We start from the raw sequence: 18,845 nt of genomic DNA, 5'->3' as shown, positions 1-18,845 counted from the left end.
CAATAATATGACACTTGAAATGAGACTGTAGTTCATTTATATTGGAAACAAGTTGAACAAATCCCACTGTAACAGTAGACCATTGACAAATCTTTTAATATTACCCAACTGATACTGGATTTTGGAGGCTGATACCAATATTTATATTTTAAATTTTAAAAATCAGACAATGATGCATCAGCCGATACTCTTCTATTCATAAATTCATAACATTAACAAACATTTTGGATAAAGATCTGCTTAATTTTTTTCTTTTTTTTAAAGAATTTTGAGCTGAAATGATTAGTCGACTATTCTATCAGAACAGACAATCAACAGAAAATCAACCTGGCAGGTATTTTGATAATTAGATCAATGATTTCTGTAATTTTTTTTCAAACAAAATTTCCAAACCATTCCTGGTTTAGATTTTGAACTGTTGTTTGGAAAAAACATTTGAGTTCATCTCGCTGGGCTACTTCGCACAATTTTCTGACTTTTTATAGAGAGCATGATCAATTAATTAATGTATTGCTTAAATAATCTGCAGAGTAAATGATAATGATAATAACTGTTACTATTTCACAAATGAAAAATGAACATTGGTGGAAACACTATGCAATGGAGACTTTACCTCAAAAATATTTTGGCATTTCTGAACTCTAATTTCTTGTTACTTATCTGCCGACAGACAAAAAGCTCATATCTGCCTCAGATTTTAATTTTTATGGTTCAATAATAGACAACAGTTACTGATAAGATGGAGAGTTTTTGCTGTGGAGCTCCTGGATTTAAAAACTGCCTTCGTAATAAGTTGTATTCCAAAAGCTACGTCGTTAATCGTCACCAGGTCGGACCGTCTCATCTGTGCTGCTTGTGATTTTAAAATAAACATTTACTCCTCCACCAGCGAGCTGCCATTTTAATGCAACTGCACTGTTACTGAGTGTGTGAGGTGACTCGTGCGGCTTCTTCCTCTCTGCGTGTTTTAAATGAGACAGTGCAGAGCCATTATTTCCGAGTGTGGAAGCCCTGTCGACACGATCCAACGCGGCCATGCATCAGCTCGGTAACACCTGCTGAAGACCGACTGCTAGCAAACTGCAGTCAACGGTCGGCAACTTAAAACACGGTGCAGACAAATGTAAAAAAAGATAAAATCACACTGTTGTTACCCTTCAAATGCTTCTGTGTGTTCTAATATTAAAAAGATTACAATTCATGATCAGTAAGTTCAAATTCTACCAGTTTGTTTCCCTCAAGACCAGTGAAAACAGATATTAAATTAAGAATGGGTACATTTATGGCCAGTTTCAGACACTTGAGTAAATTAAAAGTGAATTAAAATATTCTGAAACTGATGTTTTTGAACTCTCCGCTCTTACTTATAGGTATACTATGCAGGATTTGTCAGTTGCTGTTTGTAAACGCAACATTCAAATTTGACCCCTCTTCTTTGGCTCAATGACACCACAGCGAGAGTGAGAGAGAGCAGCAGTGGTCTAACGAGCTAGAGAATGAATGAGGAGAGGGAGCGGTGGTAATGAAAACAAAGCAGTGAATCTGATAAAACGTTATTTTCTGATTGTTTCATGGTGGTTACGTTCTAAAGCACAAATAAACACACCCACACCCCGCACAACCCTGCGGGAAGGTGCTGTCAACTGTGGCCTCTCTGCTCTGCGTGTGTCAAGCAGACACACAGACCTGCAGCTCTTTATACATCCACACAGACAGAGAGCAGAGGAGAGAGACGGAGACAGTGATGTAACCTGGTTGCTACGCTACAAGTCCGACCTCACACCTGCGCGCTGTTATTAGCTGGGGATACACACCGACTGCCCAAAGGTTGATGCCCTGAAACGTCCCGAACACAGCAAAATAATAGTCTCTGTAGATAAATACACCGCTACACACTTCTAGTGAGCGATGGTTGAGAGGGATTACTTTTGTATGAGTCTATACATTGTTTTTTTTTTTTTTAGGAAAATCCTGCATAGTATACCTTTAAGGTCTGGTCACACCAGAAAGTGACACAGTGAAATTCATCCACGAATCATGGTGAAATACTGTAGGTGGTAGTAGAAGCTGGATGACGTTGGATCTACTCACCAGCGAGTTGGTGAACTAATGCAGCTCCTAGAAATTATGTTTATATAAAACTAAATTGCAACAGCAAATATGTTGTGAAGGAAACCTAAAGTCACCCAAATTAGTTTTCTGTGAAAAAAATAACTATTTTGAAAGTTGCAAAAATGTAAAATGCTCAGTGACAAGGTATTTCTTTTTTCCTATGTCAAAATATCAGATCTTGCAACAATACCTGCTAGTAGTGACTACAAACTTTTAAACTTTTTTATGGTCATGTTTTGACACAGGCAGCACTTTGGCTAGTGATTTAGTTGCCTAAACCCAAACACACACAAACTCAGGATGCAAACCTCGATCTCTGGTGTCAACATCACGCGTTTTGTACACTTGCCTTACACTCTGACCTCCTCCCTGCGACTCCAGTGCAGCTACATAAATGTAAACGCTTCGTTAATTTGAAAAAAACATTGCCAGTGAACTAAATCCAAGCAGCAGCAAAACATAATTTGGAAAGCAATTTAGTAATATATAAATGTAATTTCTAGGAAACGGGATAGCCTGTCAGTTGACTAGTGTTAACTGTAAGCTAGCAATCCTGTTAGCTTGGTCGCTAATGGGACAGTAAGTTCACACAGTTTATTGTATTTGTATCATTCACTCTTGTCTCATAATTATCTGCAGGCATTATAGGTTTGTGAAGCAGTTTATAGTCTGACAGAGGAGGTCAAATAAGATTCTTTGTTCCTTAAAAAGGTCAGTACAGTCAAGATGTTTTGACGATGGTCAGTGGTGCAAATTTGCCTGCCAAAGTTCATCAAAGTTGAACCTGATGTGAAAAATTTGCATCTATTTGATTTGCACATCCACAGATTGTTGTGATTCCACTGAAATGAACTGATTTTGCTCTTTTTAAAACACTGGTGTGACCGGGCCTTTAAAGCCTTCGCCCCTGTCGTAGGTGAGCTTATTTATCCCACATTATTCCATATAAAGTTCACCCAGCAGGTTTGTCTACTGCGGTCAGCATGCGTCCTATGATTTTTTTTTTTTGCACTCTACAGTGAGAATCTTCCTATGAGTAAATGTAACATTTTCATCTTTGTACAATGCATTTTAACGTATGTTTCTGACATTACTTTCGACAGAGTGTGGAGTTTCGACTGTACATATGGCTGGCCTTCTAGAAAACACAGGAAAGCTGAGATGGCGGCTCCGTCTCTTTGCTAAGCTGTTTCATCGAATCGTTCACAGACTCAGACTGAGTCTCGGAGTCCAACACAGCATCAGACGAGTCGCTCCAAAAAGCATCGTTTAAAGCCTCGGTGGAGACCCTGTAGCCAGTAGCAACTGTTACATCTTTAGAGGGAGGCAGGGTCTTCTAAATATCATTAAAATGAGTTTAAATTGAGGATTTGGGAATCCACTTTCTGTTCTTCAAGGGCCAGGATCAGACATGCTCCTTCTATTGTCTTGCATTTTGTTTTCTAGTTTGTATTGAGGTTGTAAGTGTTTGTACAATGTCACGAGTCGAAACCTCCGGACCTACTGGTGTTTCCGCAGGCCCTTCTTTCACCGTTACCGTCACCTCACTCGCTGCGGGGGAACTATTTACAAAGACCAGAGGGGAAGATAGAAACTGGATGAGTGATGGGCAGGAGTGGAGAAATAACTTGTCGTGTTTGCACTGGAGTGGGGATGAGCGTCAGAGCGAGGTTCGGCCATCTCCTCCCCAGGACGAAGTCATACGAAGGGCGTCATGACGGTGGAGGAGTGGCGGAGTCCCTGGATGGCGGCGTAGGGCCCCTGTTGGAAGTAGTGGTGGTAACGAGGCATGTGGAAGGACGGGAAGGACGGCCCGCTGCCCTGCATGGTTCCAGCCAGGGCGGTGGGCGTCAGCGGCATGCCCAGCCGGCTGTAGGGGGGCAGAGAACCCTGGATGGGGTGGGGCAGGGAGGCGGCGCTGGTGCCCATGGCCGACAGGGACTGTGGGTGCTGGAAGCCCGAGAAGCCCGAGGTGGTGGTGACCCAGGAGCTCAGGGAGAGGTTGTCTGAGGCGGTGAACGCTGAACCTGCAGGACACATGAGGTGGATATAAATATTAGGGTGAGATATACATACTGTAGGTTGTTAAAGGAAAAAGCTGCTAATTTATATTTATATTTATCTTAACCAACAAATTCCATGAAAAGACCAAAACCAACTTCCTCCTCCTCTGTGCCACAGACCTCCGATGTTGTCTATAAACTATTAAGTTCCTTTATTACCATGAACACACACACTGTAGTTTATTTTGACTCAATCCCACATAAACCGTCCTGCTGCCAGATATACTCACTTGAGCACCAAATGTGGATTAATCCGCCGCTAAAAATAGTCCCCAACAAATACACTGTTTACTCTTGTTTGAGTAATGTTTGTGGGGCTGCAACTAACGATTAATCTGCCAGATATTTTTTCAATCAATCGATTTGTTGTTTTGTCTACAAAATGACAGAAAATGGTAAAAAAAGCTATAAATTCCTACAGCCCAAGGTCATGTCTTCCAGTGTCTTGTTTTTTCCGACCAACAGTCCAAATCCCAAATACAGTCAGTTTAACAACACAGAGGACAAAGAAAACCAATAAAATCATCACATCTGAGAAGCTGGAACCAGCAAATGTTTGACATTTTTGCTTAAAAAATGACTAAAACAATGTTATTGGTTTTAGTCTTTTCAAGGGATTTATTGACACAAATATGAAGAATAACACCAGTCTTATCCCACATTCAAGTTCTTGTTTTGTTCTTTTTTGAAAGATCTCTTTCATCTACTGTATCTGTGATGAATGATAATCTGTCGTGTGTGTGTGACAGCTGCTCACCTCTGGCGTGTGCGGAGTGTCCGTCCTCGCCCAGGTTCTCCTCGTCGCCGGCATAGGTTCGGATCGGCGACCGGGCGTACGAGTGCTTGTGGATCAGATTCTCAACACTTTCCCTGCAGCAAAAGCCGAAGAGAGAGCCCCAAAATAAATCTCTTTTTTTCATTTAAGAAATTTATATTGTCAGTAAATATGAAAATTGTAAAATGATTTTCAGAACAATGAAATAGCTGAATATAAAAAAAACTGATTCTTCCACATGAATATAATCCTAGAATTTTCATGTATTGTATTGCAGTAATTACACAAGAGTACAGTACATTTATTTTCTAACGTTTGTATATCAGAATATTTGCAATGAACAAAAGAAAGACAGTTCCAGTGTTGTCAGATTGTGACTTTTAAATATATATTTTAACGTTCATCCAGGAGAGGCTTCGAGATTAAAAATGTATTTTTCAGGACTAATCCAATGACCAATGACCAATCCAATGAATAAAATATTTGTCAGAAGAAGGGCTGCAACTAATTATTATTTCCATTATAGATTAATCTGTCAACTATTTTCTTGATTAATCAATTAGTTGGTCCTCAAACCCAAAGATATTCAGCTGGACTCCAAACAATTAATTGATCATCAAAATAGTTTGCAATTAATTTAAAAGTTGACAACTAATCTTTTAATCGACTACTCGTTGCAGCTCTAGTCAGAAGATCAGAATTAAAAAGGAAAAATTAAATTGTAATCATGAATAGAATTTTTTCTCCTACTGTATGTTAGCAAAAAATGTGATTTTTCAATAATTTTAATTACTTTTTCTTAATTTATATTCTAAAAAAGAATGCAAAAACATGAAAAATATACATATTACAGAAACATGTTTTCAAAGGGTCCCTTATTTTGAAAGCTGTGATAATAAGTCTGCTGTATGAAGCTTATCTGATCCTTTTAGTCGACATTTTAGTTGTTTTTCATGGTTGATCTGTCAGAATAACAGAATATGACGGGCATTATTTCCTGTTTACATATTTCCGTATATTTAGTTTTGTTTACAGGTTTGTTTGTGTTGACATGTCTGAATATGTGTGTGTCTTTGTCTGTAGCTGTTCTTCTATTTGTGTTGACTGTATATGTAGATTTTTGGCGTGTGAGTGTGTGTGTTCACTATCCCACAAAGTGCATTAGCTCATTTGAGTCTTGTCAGACGGCACTTCTCAAACACAGTGACACAAATTGTTGGGGGAGGTAGTGAGCTAGTGTGTGTGTGTGTGTGTGTGTGTGGACAGACAGGCCAAGTGGTCTGCATCATGAGAGCCATGCGTCCACATTAGCAGCCCCCCCCCCCTTCTCTGCAGCCCCTGCCCCTCCAATTAGGTTAGGAAAGTGCAATATCTGTCAGCAGAGGAGTACAAATGTGTGTGTTTTTATCAGCGTCGGGCCCCTCCGGCGCAGAGGCCACAGCGAACTCCCACAATGCACGGCAGGGTAAGGAGGGAGGTGAGGGCGGGCGGGGCATGCTGGTTTCAATCAGTCACTGCGGCCAATTGAATTACAGTGTGTTTTAGTGCAGTGGCCGACTCCAGACTAATGTGATTTCTGCAGCTCCCCGAAGATCAATTGATCAGGTCTAATTCACAGCCCTCAAATAGAGAAAGACAGAGAAGAAAAAGAAGGAGGAGGAGGAGGAGGAGGAGGAGGAGGAGGAGGGGGGTGTCTGGCTGTGTTTCGGCGGTCTCTGTTTCAGGATGTTTGATTGAGGGAAATGGGCAGATGGTTTGATTTTGTCAGCTGATTTTGGCCGTTGTACCGGAATCAAGAATTACGAGAAGTGTGTGTTTTGGCAGCGTCCATAAAAATCCTTTGGATGAGGATTGTAACTGTGTGTGTGTGTGTGTGTGTGTGTTTGTGTGTATATGTGTTTGTGAGGCATCGAGCATGAACTCTTTCTCTCTGTCGCACAATACAGTGAAATAAAATAGAATATAAGTACAGAGGAGAGGAAGGAAAACGACAAGAATGGAACAAATCAAAGAATAAGAGAAAGATGACAGGAAAAGAAGGCTGGATGAGAAGTTCAAAGACTGGAAATGACGGACAGAGGAAAGGAAAAGAAGGAATATATAAGAAGGAAAGGAAGACAAGAAAATAAATAAAAGAGAAAGGAAAGAAGGAATGAAATAAATAGACAAGAAAGACCAGAAGGAGAGAGGTAAAGAAGGAAAAACAAGAAAGGATGAAAAGGAAAGATACCAGAAAGAAAGGCAGGGAAATGGAACAGCAAGAGGGAAAGAAGGAAAGACGTGAGATTAAAGAAAAGACAAGAAAGGAAGGAATGTAGACAAGAAAGAGAAGAACCAAAGAATGGAAGAAAGAAAGAAAAAAGGCAAAAGCGGAAATAATGAGGAAAAAGAAGACAGTGAAAGAAAAACAAGTTAAGAATGAAAGAGAAAGAAAAACAGGCAAGAAGAGAAATCAAAAAGGGAAAAACAAGAGAGTAGAACGAAAGGAAGAAGACAAGACAAAGGACAAGAAAAATAAGAGAGAGAGAAAAACAAAAGACAACGAGATAAGAAGGAAAGACAAGATAGAAAGGCAGAAAATAGGAAAGACTAGAAAGGAAAAAAAAACATAAGACAGAAGGAAAAAAAAATAAAAGGAAAGAAGGAACAGAACAAATATAAGAAGGAAAGAATGTGAGACCGAAAGACAAGAAAGGAAAGGATGAAAGAAAGGAAGAAGGAAGAAAGGGAAAGAAAAGAAAATGTAAACAAGAAAGAAACTACAAAAGGAAAAGACAATGAATATAGACGAGAAGAATGTAGACAAGACAAGAAAGGAAAGAAAGAGGAAAAAGAAGACAAGAAGAGAAGCAAGAAAAACCAAGAGAACAATGAAGCAGGTGTGTAGCTGCTTCCTTTTTTACTGGATCATCCAGTGAATAACAGTCAATGAATACTGTTTCAATTATCTGACTACATGACCAATAAATAAAACAATTCTTGTCCCTTGCTTCTTGTTAACCATATGATGATGATGATGATGATGATGAGGAGAGGTCAGATTTTTTGACTGGCAGTGCATGTTGCAAATGCCAGAATGTGAGCAGCTCCTCCTCTTTCACTCAGTGCACATTGCACAGAAGAACAGAAGCCTACTTTCCATTAGCTATCTGCTTTTAATATAGCTTAAGATAAAAACAATGGCAAAAACAAAGCAGTTTGCTTGTCCAAAAAAAGAGGAGCAGGAGGAAGAGTATTCAGCTGGAGTTCAGTTATCATTCTCAACCCAGACACCCACTACGCCAGTTTCCCCTCAACGAGTGCCAAGTAATAACGACACGTACATAGCTGCTAATTCAGCCCTTTCCCCGTCAGCAGCAGCATGTGACTTAGCACTTGATTCTCCGACGACGACCTCCACCCCTCCATGCCAAAGCACAGGTACCTGCAGCCATGCACTCAGAGAAGCAGATTCAAACATTTTAAATGCCCAAGACTGAATATGAACTGTGTTATGAACTATAATGTTTATTAGTTCAAGGCTTGAGGACGCACGAGCCCGAGACTTATCCACTATACTACAGTTGCTGCGTCTGCCATCTGTGTGTGTGTGTGTCTGTGTGTGTGTGTGTGTGTGTGTGTGTGTTATGTGGCTGCCCCGCCAGGCTACGCGATGCTGTTAATGTTCGTCTTGGTGCTTATAACATTACGTCTGATGATGTCTAAGGCTTGTATGATTAAACTGTGGTGCATTCAGGTGACTATACTATAGTTGTAATGGTCTATTTTGGTTAACATGCGTTTCAGAACCTATTAAGTATGTTTTGGTCTTGGACCTGATTTTCTCTGCATCCACACTGTGATCTCTGCCTACGCTACTGCAATACAGACAGGAAATAAAAAGGAAAAAGAAGAGATGACAGAATGAAAGAAAGAAGAGAAAAAGAAGAGACAAGAAGCAACAGACAGAAGGGTAACATACACAAGACAAGATAAAGGAAAAAAGTAAAGATTAGAAAAGAAAGACAGAAGGAGAGAAAAGCAAGAAGGAGAGACATGAGAGAAAGACAGTACAAGGAAAGAAGAAGTGGAGAACAAATAAAAAGAAAATACAAGACAGAAAGATGAGAGAGGAAATTAAGAATGAGGGAGGAAGGAAAAATCAAATAATGAAGACGACAAGAAAAACCTAAACAAGAAAGGAAATAAAAAAGGAAAGCAGGACAAGGAAGATAAGAGAGGATAAAATGAAAGAAAGAAGGAAAGACAAGGAATAGAAATATAAAGACAAAAAAACAAGAAAGGATAGAAAGGAAGAAAAAAGGAGAGACAACAAAGTAAGAAGTGTAGATAAGAATGAAAAGACTAGAAGGACAGAACAAGAAGGAATGAAGAACAAAAAAAAACAAGAAAAGATGGACAAGAAACACAAGAAAGAAAGAAAATAAAGAAGAGAACGATGTGAAAGAGAGCAATGAAAGAAAGACGGAAAAGACTAGAAAGCAAAAACAGAAAAACAGAAACACAAAAAGGGAGATAATGTAAGAAAAATGAGAGAGAAAAAAAAGACATGAAAGGAAATGATAAAAGAAAGACTGTGAAATGAAATGTGGATTATCTGTTCATACTGACACAAACAGAGAGAAATAAACACTGAAGCTTCTGTATTTACTAATGAGCCGAGATCTCATACTCCCCTCCACACACACACACACACACACTCACACACACACACACTCACACACACACATGCTCCCTCCTCGTGTATCTGATCGGCAGCGGCGGTGGCAGGGACAAACGTAAACAAACAGTGCAGGACCCAGAATCCCCTGTACCTCTCCATGTCTGTCAGCCTCGACGAGTCCCGGAAACCTTTGGCGAAGGGGTTGCTGTCAATCTTCAGTTTGGTTATCTGGGAAACACGTCAGGAGAGGAGAGTGAGAGGTGTTAATTCTTCTTCTTTTTTTTCTTTTTTTTTTTTTTACACCTGTCCCCCATGATCCCTCGCTCCGTTAAAGTCACTATGTGCAAAATGTGCTCTTCAAAAATCATCAGTTTTTATCTTTTCTGCTTTTGCTGTTTGTTTCTTTCTAGCAGCAGCAGCAGAAGAAGAAGAAGAAGCTGCCTCAACATGCTTCTTCCTGCAGCTTGGCTTTCTTCTCTGTAATATTACTACAACACTACAAACACAATACAGCTCAGGCTTTAAATATAAAGATATTAATTATGTATTAAAGGACCAGTGTGTAAGATTTTGTGGCATCCAGCGGAACAGACTTGGCAGAAATGGAATATAATATTCATAAGTATGTTTTAAATGCCATGTTGCTCCGCCATGTTTCTACAGTAGCCCAGAACGGACAAACCAAACACTAGAAAGGCTCTAGAGAAGGCCTTTCGCATTTTTCATGAGTTTCCCAGCCACCATAGGTTCTCCTACAGGCTTGGAAGGGGAGGGGGAGGGGGAGGTGTATTCATTTGGTTGCAATCGGCAACCTCACCGCAAGATGCCACTAAATCCTTTAATTGCTGTTACTGGTTATTATGGCTCCTCTTGTGCAACATAATAAACCATGAGGCAATGGAAGGGACACCAGTGCAGGACCAGTTTGAGAAACATGTTAAAATAGCTGCATCACAGGCTTATTAAATGCAGAAAGTCAAATTCAAAAGCTATTTTATTGAGATTGAAAATTCTTCATCATTTTAAGCCAACAAGGACAAAGTGGAAATGGAAATTCCACGACAAACAGGCGAACTCCATCTGCTGAGGAAGATCATGTGATACAATCAAGTAAAAGGAAAGTTTAAAGTCTTGAAGACAGACGAGGCCTGAAGTTTTACGGCCGTTGGCCCGCTTCAGCCGTCAGTCACTCACCAGCTGGTTCTGATAGGCCGTGACGGCGGTGAAGACGGTCTCGATGAAGACGAAGGTGCGGAACTCCTCGGACTTGAGGTTGAGCAGCGAGGCGGTGTGGTCTTTCTTCTTGATGATGTGGACCCGCGGCTGGTACTTGTGCATGGAGTTGAGGATGATCTGCAGAGGAAGAGCGGAGCCAGAATCAATGAACGGATCAGTCAGCGACATACAGACAGAAATGGCACACAATTCAACAACTATATGATATATAGTTGTATATATATAACTATAATAATTATATGACCCAGTTTAAATGTTATTTTTATATTACTGTTGGGTTACTGGATCAAAACAGCCTTTGTCTGAGGTACTGGGTAAAGTTAAGACATTGGGTCTGTTTTTAGTGATTTTTAGTGTAATTTAGACTAAAAAACTAAAATAATTCACAGTAGATTAAAAAATAAAATATGTAAAAATATCACACAAGCTAGAAATATCACAAGCTGTAGTGCAAAGAATTGAGATGTCTTGAGAATGAAGGTTGTGCAAAAGAAACGGAGAACAGCACAGTGTTAATTTATACTGTAGTGCAACATGTAGCCTACTGTAGAGCAGAGGCAGCTGAGAGGAGTTATTTATTTATGATGGTGTGATTAAAATGAGGAGGAGTACTCACTTACTGGCTGAGTTGTTCATTGCTCGGTAATTTGGTAAAATACAAAAAATGTTGAAAAATGACTTAAAACAATAAATGCATTCCGAGAATTCCGAGCAATTAATTTAATAATTGGCAACTAATCGATTAATTGACTAATCGTTGCAGCTCTAGATGTTATATAATACCTAAGTTAAAGTGAAATTCACTGGGGAATATTGCATTGCCGCAGGTGTTAGATATATATAAAACTTTGTTTATAAAGATTAGAAAGGTGAGTTTATAATTATATCCCTTACAAAGTCTGACATTGTGACAAAAAATACTAAAAATTAAGTAAAAAATAAAGAAATATATCTACAACTGTAAAACATTTGTGAAATGGTAAATTAACAAATTTGAACATATTTCTTAAGTGCTTTGGCCTTTGTGCAGCTTTGGATATGTTTTGAAAATAAAAAGCCTTCATATGCAACCGACTCATAATTCTTATTGGAAGGGAAAGTAAAGACAACAAAGACGGAGAAGAAAAACAAAAGCACGAAGAGCTTGTGATGACAGAGAGAGAGAGACGGGGATGCTGTGCAAAGAGACGAAGAATAAAAAGACAGAAGAATTAAAGGCAGAGGGAGGGATGGAGCGATTGGACAGAAGAAAGAGAGACAAGTGCGAACAGATAAAGTTGTTAACGCTGCAGCTGCAGCATCAGGGTGAGAATTTCCCCTCCATAGTTGTTTCTGTCTGGCTGCGGCCCAGGAAACAGTTTATCTTTCTCAACTACTGAGTCAGGCCAATAAATTAAAGATGTAATTTGTGTGTGTGGCATTTTATGTTTTAAACCAATATGAGCTTCCAGTCATAAAACTTACTGTCAATCACAGGATGCAGGTTATCTGAGTGTACAGTACTGTAAGTGCCTCAGTGAAATTCAGCAATATAAATACTGCTTTTAGCTACAAGGATGCACCATATATATTACTTCTATGTATGTCAGTGATAATAAAGCCACAAAAAAGTCAGAAAAAAGTGCTGTTTATATTAATTAAAATAGTAACCCTGTTTTTAGTGTAATGAGGATGTCTCTCCTTCACATTCATCAAATAATTAATCCATACAGCTGTGTGCTTGAATGATTTGTCAGATGGTTTTATTTAGGATATTTTTGGTTGTATTTATTCTGGATACAGTAATGCTTTATTTTGTATTGCTTTTAGGTTACCTCTGTATAGAAATGTAAAGCTACAGACTGCAAATTAATTTAATTTAACTCATGAATTCATTTATATGATATATTTATATGATTTGAATTAATCAGCAAAATTCATTTAAAAAAATCAGTGAAATAAATAAATCAAATAAATAAATCTAAACTTTGTCTGGTTGCCAAAAATGAAATATTTTAGGAGTTTAATTCCCAATATGCATTTTGTGTTTGTATCAATCTCCTTTTGGCATAAATACACGATTTCCTCTTAAAACAAACAACTTTGGTATATTTTACCAGATAAAATGTTTTTAATATTCTCTGTAGAAATTGGATTATCAACAAAAAAAAATCTGACAAAAGTCAAATAATTATAAGGGATATTCAGCATGTTTTGGTTTTATGTGCTCATACTGTCGGCTTGTGTTGGTTACTTTCATGCAAACAGTATCATGAATCTATTTTTTGACTGAAGCACACACACACACACACACACACACACACACACACACACTTCAAGATAATAATTACCTGCAGTCTACATCCTACTGTTGGCTAATTAATGGATAAACGCTAACTGTTTTTCTCTTCCCTGCTGGTGCTTGTCGTGCTGCCTTCAGTGAAAGGAGGATTAAAGGAGCAATTTGCAAGAGTCACACCGGCCTTTTATTTGTGACAGAGAGACGAATACTGTTCACTGTTCATGAAAGCTCTGCATGACTTTTTAACTTCAGCATATTTATGTTTATAATATATTTTACATGTTATTTGAACCATATCCAGGCTTATAGGTAACCTGTCGAATTTATGGGAATAATAATAATAATAATAATAAATCCAGACCAGAAAACATAGCCTACTTACACATTTATATCATTCATTTAGCCAATTAAAAATGTTAGCAGGCCTTTCTGGTAGCCTATAATAAGTATTTAAACTTTGCTTTGAGTCTGTTTTTGTTTCACCTGAAATGTAGCTTGTATGCTAACGTCACAGCTCATAAACATTAGCTAACGGTAGTAATAATTGGGTTAATACTTGACGTGCTTTTCTATTTTCACGAGGCAGAAGAGAAATGAAGTGACAAGTGCTCACATGTCCGTGTTGGTCCAGTTCGTTGTTCGTCAGTTTGACTTTCTCGAAGGAAACCATTTGCTTCATCAGCTGCTCTCCGGTGAACGGAGAGTCCGGGTGAACGTACAACCTGCCGGAGGAGGACAAGAAGAAGAACAGCGGGTCACGTCCTCAGCTCTGATTGGCTGAGAGGCGTTCGAAGCCAGCGTTCGATTCCCTGCGTGACGTGTAGCCTAGCAACCGTTCTAAAAGCGTTCTTAATTTTAATTTCATTTTTGTTAGGCTGTTTTTTGTATTAGAGAGCAAAGACAAGACCAAGAATAAATCGAAAAAATATTTCATTTTTTCCCCTTAATTTTTCAAAATTAACTGTGACCCTGTACAGTATGTTTGTATTTGTAGCCTACGGCTAATTTAGGCTACATTAGGCCTACACAAATAAAGCAAATAGACATTAAAAGAGACATTAGAGAGACATTAGAGACATTATAATGAGGCATTATTGCCAAAATAGCCTAATAGCCTTCAGATAGTTTGTCCACCTGCTGTTACATCTGCTGACATTACTCCACATTGTCCTAAGAAATGAATTAGGCCATTTCGATTTAATTATGTTTAGATCTTTGTATAGGCTAGGTATGCTAGGAATTGTAGGGAAGTTTAAACCACATGCAGGGTATAGCCAGGATTAAAAAAAAAACATGAGTCTAATTTAGACTATAACCTCATTCAAGACACCAAAAGGAGAGTCTAATGTTTTCTTTATTAAGTTTTTCCCATCATGAAGCCAGGAAAGACATTCTGGTAGGGAAATACTGAATCCTTTATTTGGTTACTTATTTTCTCGGTCTAAAAGTGGTGCAGTTCAATTATACTGAATCTAAAAATATTGGAACCAGCATATAAAATATCCACCATGTGTCATTTTTCTTAAATTGTTGAATGCAGCCTCCACCCCGGGTTACCAAACCCCCGGAAAAATAAAAAAAAAATAGACTTGACCTCAGTGTCCACACACAGACGGCCCTACATGCACTCCTCAGCTGGCCTGTTGCTTGAACTCACATCTTCATGTCATCAATCTGCATGTTGTGAGTGTTCCCAGATGCTTCCTGTTCATTGGTCTCAATTAATGTGCCGGTTTCAGTTTTGTTTTTTTTATCCGAGGTTGCTGATGGTGTTTGAATAAAAAAGAAACGCGTAGGCTGACCACAATAAATCCCATTATAACAGTTACTGATAGACGGCTCCTGTTATTAACACCGACCTCTGGGGCAAAACAGTCATCTATGAAGCGTCTGCCAGGTAACATGAACAAAATACACCAGCGAATTGTAGTTATATAGCCTATAAACATAGGCCTAATTAGCTTTACACTAAAATAAAACACATATATTTACATATCCTAGTTGCAATTCTAGGCTGAGTTCGCCTCATTTGAACATTGTTTTTCAGCTTTTTCTATTATTTTCTATGTCTTTCTTCATTTTTCTTCTTTTCACAGTGATAAAAAATCAACCAGACTGTCTTTTCTGTTGAGCTGCTGGTTATAAGCTTCGTGGACGGTGAGTGTCTGTACCTGGCGGGCAGAGGAGGGTCGGCCTTGCCGGCCACCAGCCAGGAGGAGCGGTGGTAGGCGTACCGGTACCGCTTGTTGTCCACCGGGACGATGTCCATCAACACGATGTACTTCGAGTCCTGGTCTACCCCGGAGAAAGAGACCCGGATGGTGGGAAACATCCTCCTGAAGATGACAGGTCATATTATTATTATTATTATTATTATTATTATTATTATTATTATTATTATTATAGTAGAAGTGATATTTGTATATTAATATATTTACATAATCCATAAACATGCAAAATCTCAAAATGTATATGAAAACCTTCACTTTCAGATATCAGGTCATGTCTCACAGTCTGGATTCTTTTTATTTGCTTTTTAATATTTCATGTATTTAACAAAAATACATACAGTATTTTTGTAAATTTTATTTCCCGACCTGAAGGCTAAATGCTGTTCCAAAGCCAACTCCACACTGCCAGGAATAATATCCTGGTGGGGAAATAGTGAATCCATTATGTGTTTTTTTATTTTGCTGGCTTAAAAGTGGTCCGTTTTAAACACTGAAGCCAAGAAAATAAACATCGTAGGATGAAATTTGTAGGATGAAATTTCCCTCAGGTTACTAAAACTCCCGAATTGCCATAGAAATACCTTTGTGCAATGCATTTACACGAGAATGCGATCTGTAGAAATATAAATGTTTTCTAAGCTTATGAAAGATCCCCGTTTGGACGGAAATACCTACAAATACTGTATATTTACACAATGACCTATAGTCACTTAGCACTATGTTTTTATTTCAGGATATAGGCTACTCTGCAATATAATCTAATACTATTTTTTCTTATTTATGTACTTATTATAAGCACACATATTAAGACCCTGTGGTGTGGCTCTATATATATGACCGTAGCTTCTTATTTTTGTGACTTGACTCTACGTAACTTGTTTTAAACTTATAGTTTATCAGACGAACGGTGAACTTTTCAGGTCAGGTGTGCTGTCTGGATCACACCTCCCACACCTCCCACACACACACACACACACACACACACACACAGACACACACACACACACACACAGAGAGAGAGAGAGAGAGAGACAAATAAGCTTTATCCTTAATTTTACCTTTGTTTAAACCTCCTGAATGCCTGACATGTCACGACACATGACAGCAAAACAAACACCAGGTATAAGATTTACCTGGTATCACCTTGTATCCCTAAATTATGATGTAGTATTCCTTTTACATCCCTCTGTATCTAATTTAGTATTTGAAATGCTAATTTAGTATATAAAAATGTACTCAGGACCATGCTATTTATATCATTTCCCCCAATTTATCTAATTTATAAGGGCTATTATTATCATCATTATTATTATATTATAGTCTAACCAGCTCATACGGGCTGATATAAGTTATTTTGTATAATATGAAACAGTCTTTAACCGTTTACCTTCCAGATTTGGTGATGATCATCTCGGTACCGAGCTCGTGAAACTTGTCCCACAGCTCTTTGGTCTCCAGGCTGCACGAGATCTTCGCCATCTCCTCGCTAGGGATGCCGGGATTGGTGGGGATGAGCGGCTCCGTGCACACCGCGGGCGCGCTCCCGCTGAAGTCTCCATGACCGTCCAGAGATGACAGGTCCGGCAGAGACTGCTGGTTGCAGGAGGACTTCTCAACGAATTGCTCTTTTGTTTTTGTTTTTTGTGGAAAATACACGAAGAAACAGAAAGAACAATTTTATTTTATCTTTTATTTTTCTTTTTTAATGTCAGCAGTGACAGCAGCAGCTCTGTCATGAAGGAACACAAAATCAAGTCAGTAAATCATCGTATAGCCTTTACATTATATATTGTCTATAATTCTAATAGGATTAGAAGAAGATAGATCTATAACTTACAGTGTCTCAATTTCTTTTAATTATTGCTTTTAGTAATTGTTATTATTAGACTATCTATACTGCTCCATGCACATTAAAAATATACAGGATCATTTAAAATAAAACGGGAAACATTTTTGATATTTGAATCCATTAAACGTGTTTGTCGTTAAAGGAAAAAAGGCCTTTATAACAATTTCACTCAAATTATAAAAAATAAAAAGGGAAGAACTGACTGATATGTCTGCCAGTGTTTTTTTTTCCTTAAAAAAAGATGCACAGACATCAAATTTGGCCATTCATGAAGGTTGCTATTAAATAAAAGTGGAACAATTTGGATAATTGAAGCTGCAAATGACACATAAGTTCCGTATGTGAGAATAAAAATAAAATCAGATTGATTTTCACTTTCTTCCTTCCTTCACCACTTTGTTCCAAAATCCAATGAATAGTGAAGGAAAAACCACTTCATCACCTGCATGTTACCATTTATATTCTGTAAATCATCACTGTGTCAAACAAAGACTTCAGTCATCTCCTCTTTTTAATTTCTGGACATTCTCACTTGATGTTTTAAATCGTTCATAATAGCTTACTTATAATATATTTCTTTTGTAAACTCAATTTCAAACAATCACCATAACTCTCCTGTAAATACATCTGGTATTTGTGGAATTATAAGGATGTTAGGGGCTTTTTGTTACATTATCTATTTACTTATTTACTTGTAAACATTATAAAGTCTTGACCATTCACTTTTTAGCTCACTGTCAACAAAAAATAGTTCATCCATCTTTAATTGCATATTTTCCCCCCTCTTTGACTCTTGGTGCAGATCTAGTTTTGTTTTTATTTCCAGTTAGTTTTTATCTTTTTTCTTCTCTCTGTTGCTTCATCGGCCCTGTCTCCTCGCGGGGAGGTTGCACTTCATTTAAACCTTCATAAACTCTCAGGATTCTTGCCTAAAACAACTTTTAAAAAAACTGTAAACTTGACGCACAAATCAACCAGAATTAAGTTCTATTTTATCTCCCAGTCCGACTTACCGAGAGGCTTGATGGTGTTCTCCTCCGTCTCTTTGTCCTTACTGGGCTTCCCACTGGACATCAGGGCGGCTATGGAGAAAGCGTTTGCCCGGGATGAGAGCTGAGGTTTCGGGGAAGACGTGTACTCCATGTCGGTGAGTGAGGGCTTGGACCAAATTATTCCGCCTCAAAATAAAATTTAAAAAAAAAAATCCCTCTTGAGTCCGCCTGTTATTGGCTCCCGGCGGAGGAAAAAAAAATACGCGCAGTTTCTCCCCGTTTTCAGTCTTTACTCACAAACAATCTGCTCGACTTAACGGATAAAAACTCGCCTCTTTGGAAACACTTGTCACAAACGAGTTCTAAGTCTTGTTGGATGCATGTTGAAGGAAGGAGAGGAGGAGGACTGACTCCAGTGACTTGTGAGCGTCCTGCGGTGCCAGATCTGAGGCCGGCTGCTCTTTGGGAAGCTTCGGTCTTGTTCACCCTCCCCTTATAATTCCAGTCTGCCCTCCAATCACTGCCTCGGCTTCCACGTCACACTCACACTGTCCCACAGCGGCTCTGATACCGAGCAGCCAATTAAATAAGCGGGCTGTCAGGGTTTTTCATACCAAAGACCCCAAATAGAGACAGTGTGTGC

At 38.6% G+C, this 18,845-nt stretch overlaps 1 protein-coding gene and 1 long non-coding RNA gene across 3 annotated transcripts; one reads left to right on the top strand and one right to left on the bottom strand.

Moving 5' to 3' along the window:
* Window positions 1–2,569: 2,569 nt before the first annotated feature.
* On the bottom strand, window positions 2,570–18,621 carry tbx20 (T-box transcription factor 20). 2 transcript variants are annotated; one of them, XM_042425157.1, is made up of 9 exons: window positions 18,224–18,621; window positions 16,749–16,986; window positions 15,302–15,466; window positions 13,744–13,852; window positions 10,808–10,966; window positions 9,765–9,841; window positions 8,274–8,387; window positions 4,933–5,045; window positions 2,570–4,139 (listed from the first exon to the last, which is right to left on the bottom strand). In XM_042425157.1, the coding sequence occupies exons 1-9, from the start codon at window positions 18,351–18,353 to the stop codon at window positions 3,811–3,813; spliced, it is 1,434 nt and encodes a 477-aa protein (XP_042281091.1). In that variant the 5' UTR covers window positions 18,354–18,621; the 3' UTR covers window positions 2,570–3,810. The 2 variants fall into 2 exon arrangements, with proteins under 2 accessions (XP_042281091.1, XP_042281092.1); XM_042425158.1 differs by lacking the exon at window positions 8,274–8,387 and having other exon boundaries at window positions 18,224–18,618.
* On the top strand, window positions 13,819–15,312 carry LOC121906342. The gene is made up of 3 exons (XR_006098599.1): window positions 13,819–14,526; window positions 14,671–15,027; window positions 15,227–15,312. It is a non-coding gene; the product is annotated as an uncharacterized LOC121906342 (long non-coding RNA).
* Window positions 18,622–18,845: the final 224 nt, after the last annotated feature.

Source organism: Thunnus maccoyii, chromosome 10 (genome assembly GCF_910596095.1).
Source record: "Thunnus maccoyii chromosome 10, fThuMac1.1, whole genome shotgun sequence".
In the NCBI taxonomy this organism is placed as follows: domain Eukaryota; kingdom Metazoa; phylum Chordata; class Actinopteri; order Scombriformes; family Scombridae; genus Thunnus; species Thunnus maccoyii.
This window is presented reverse-complemented; position numbering and strand designations above follow the sequence as displayed.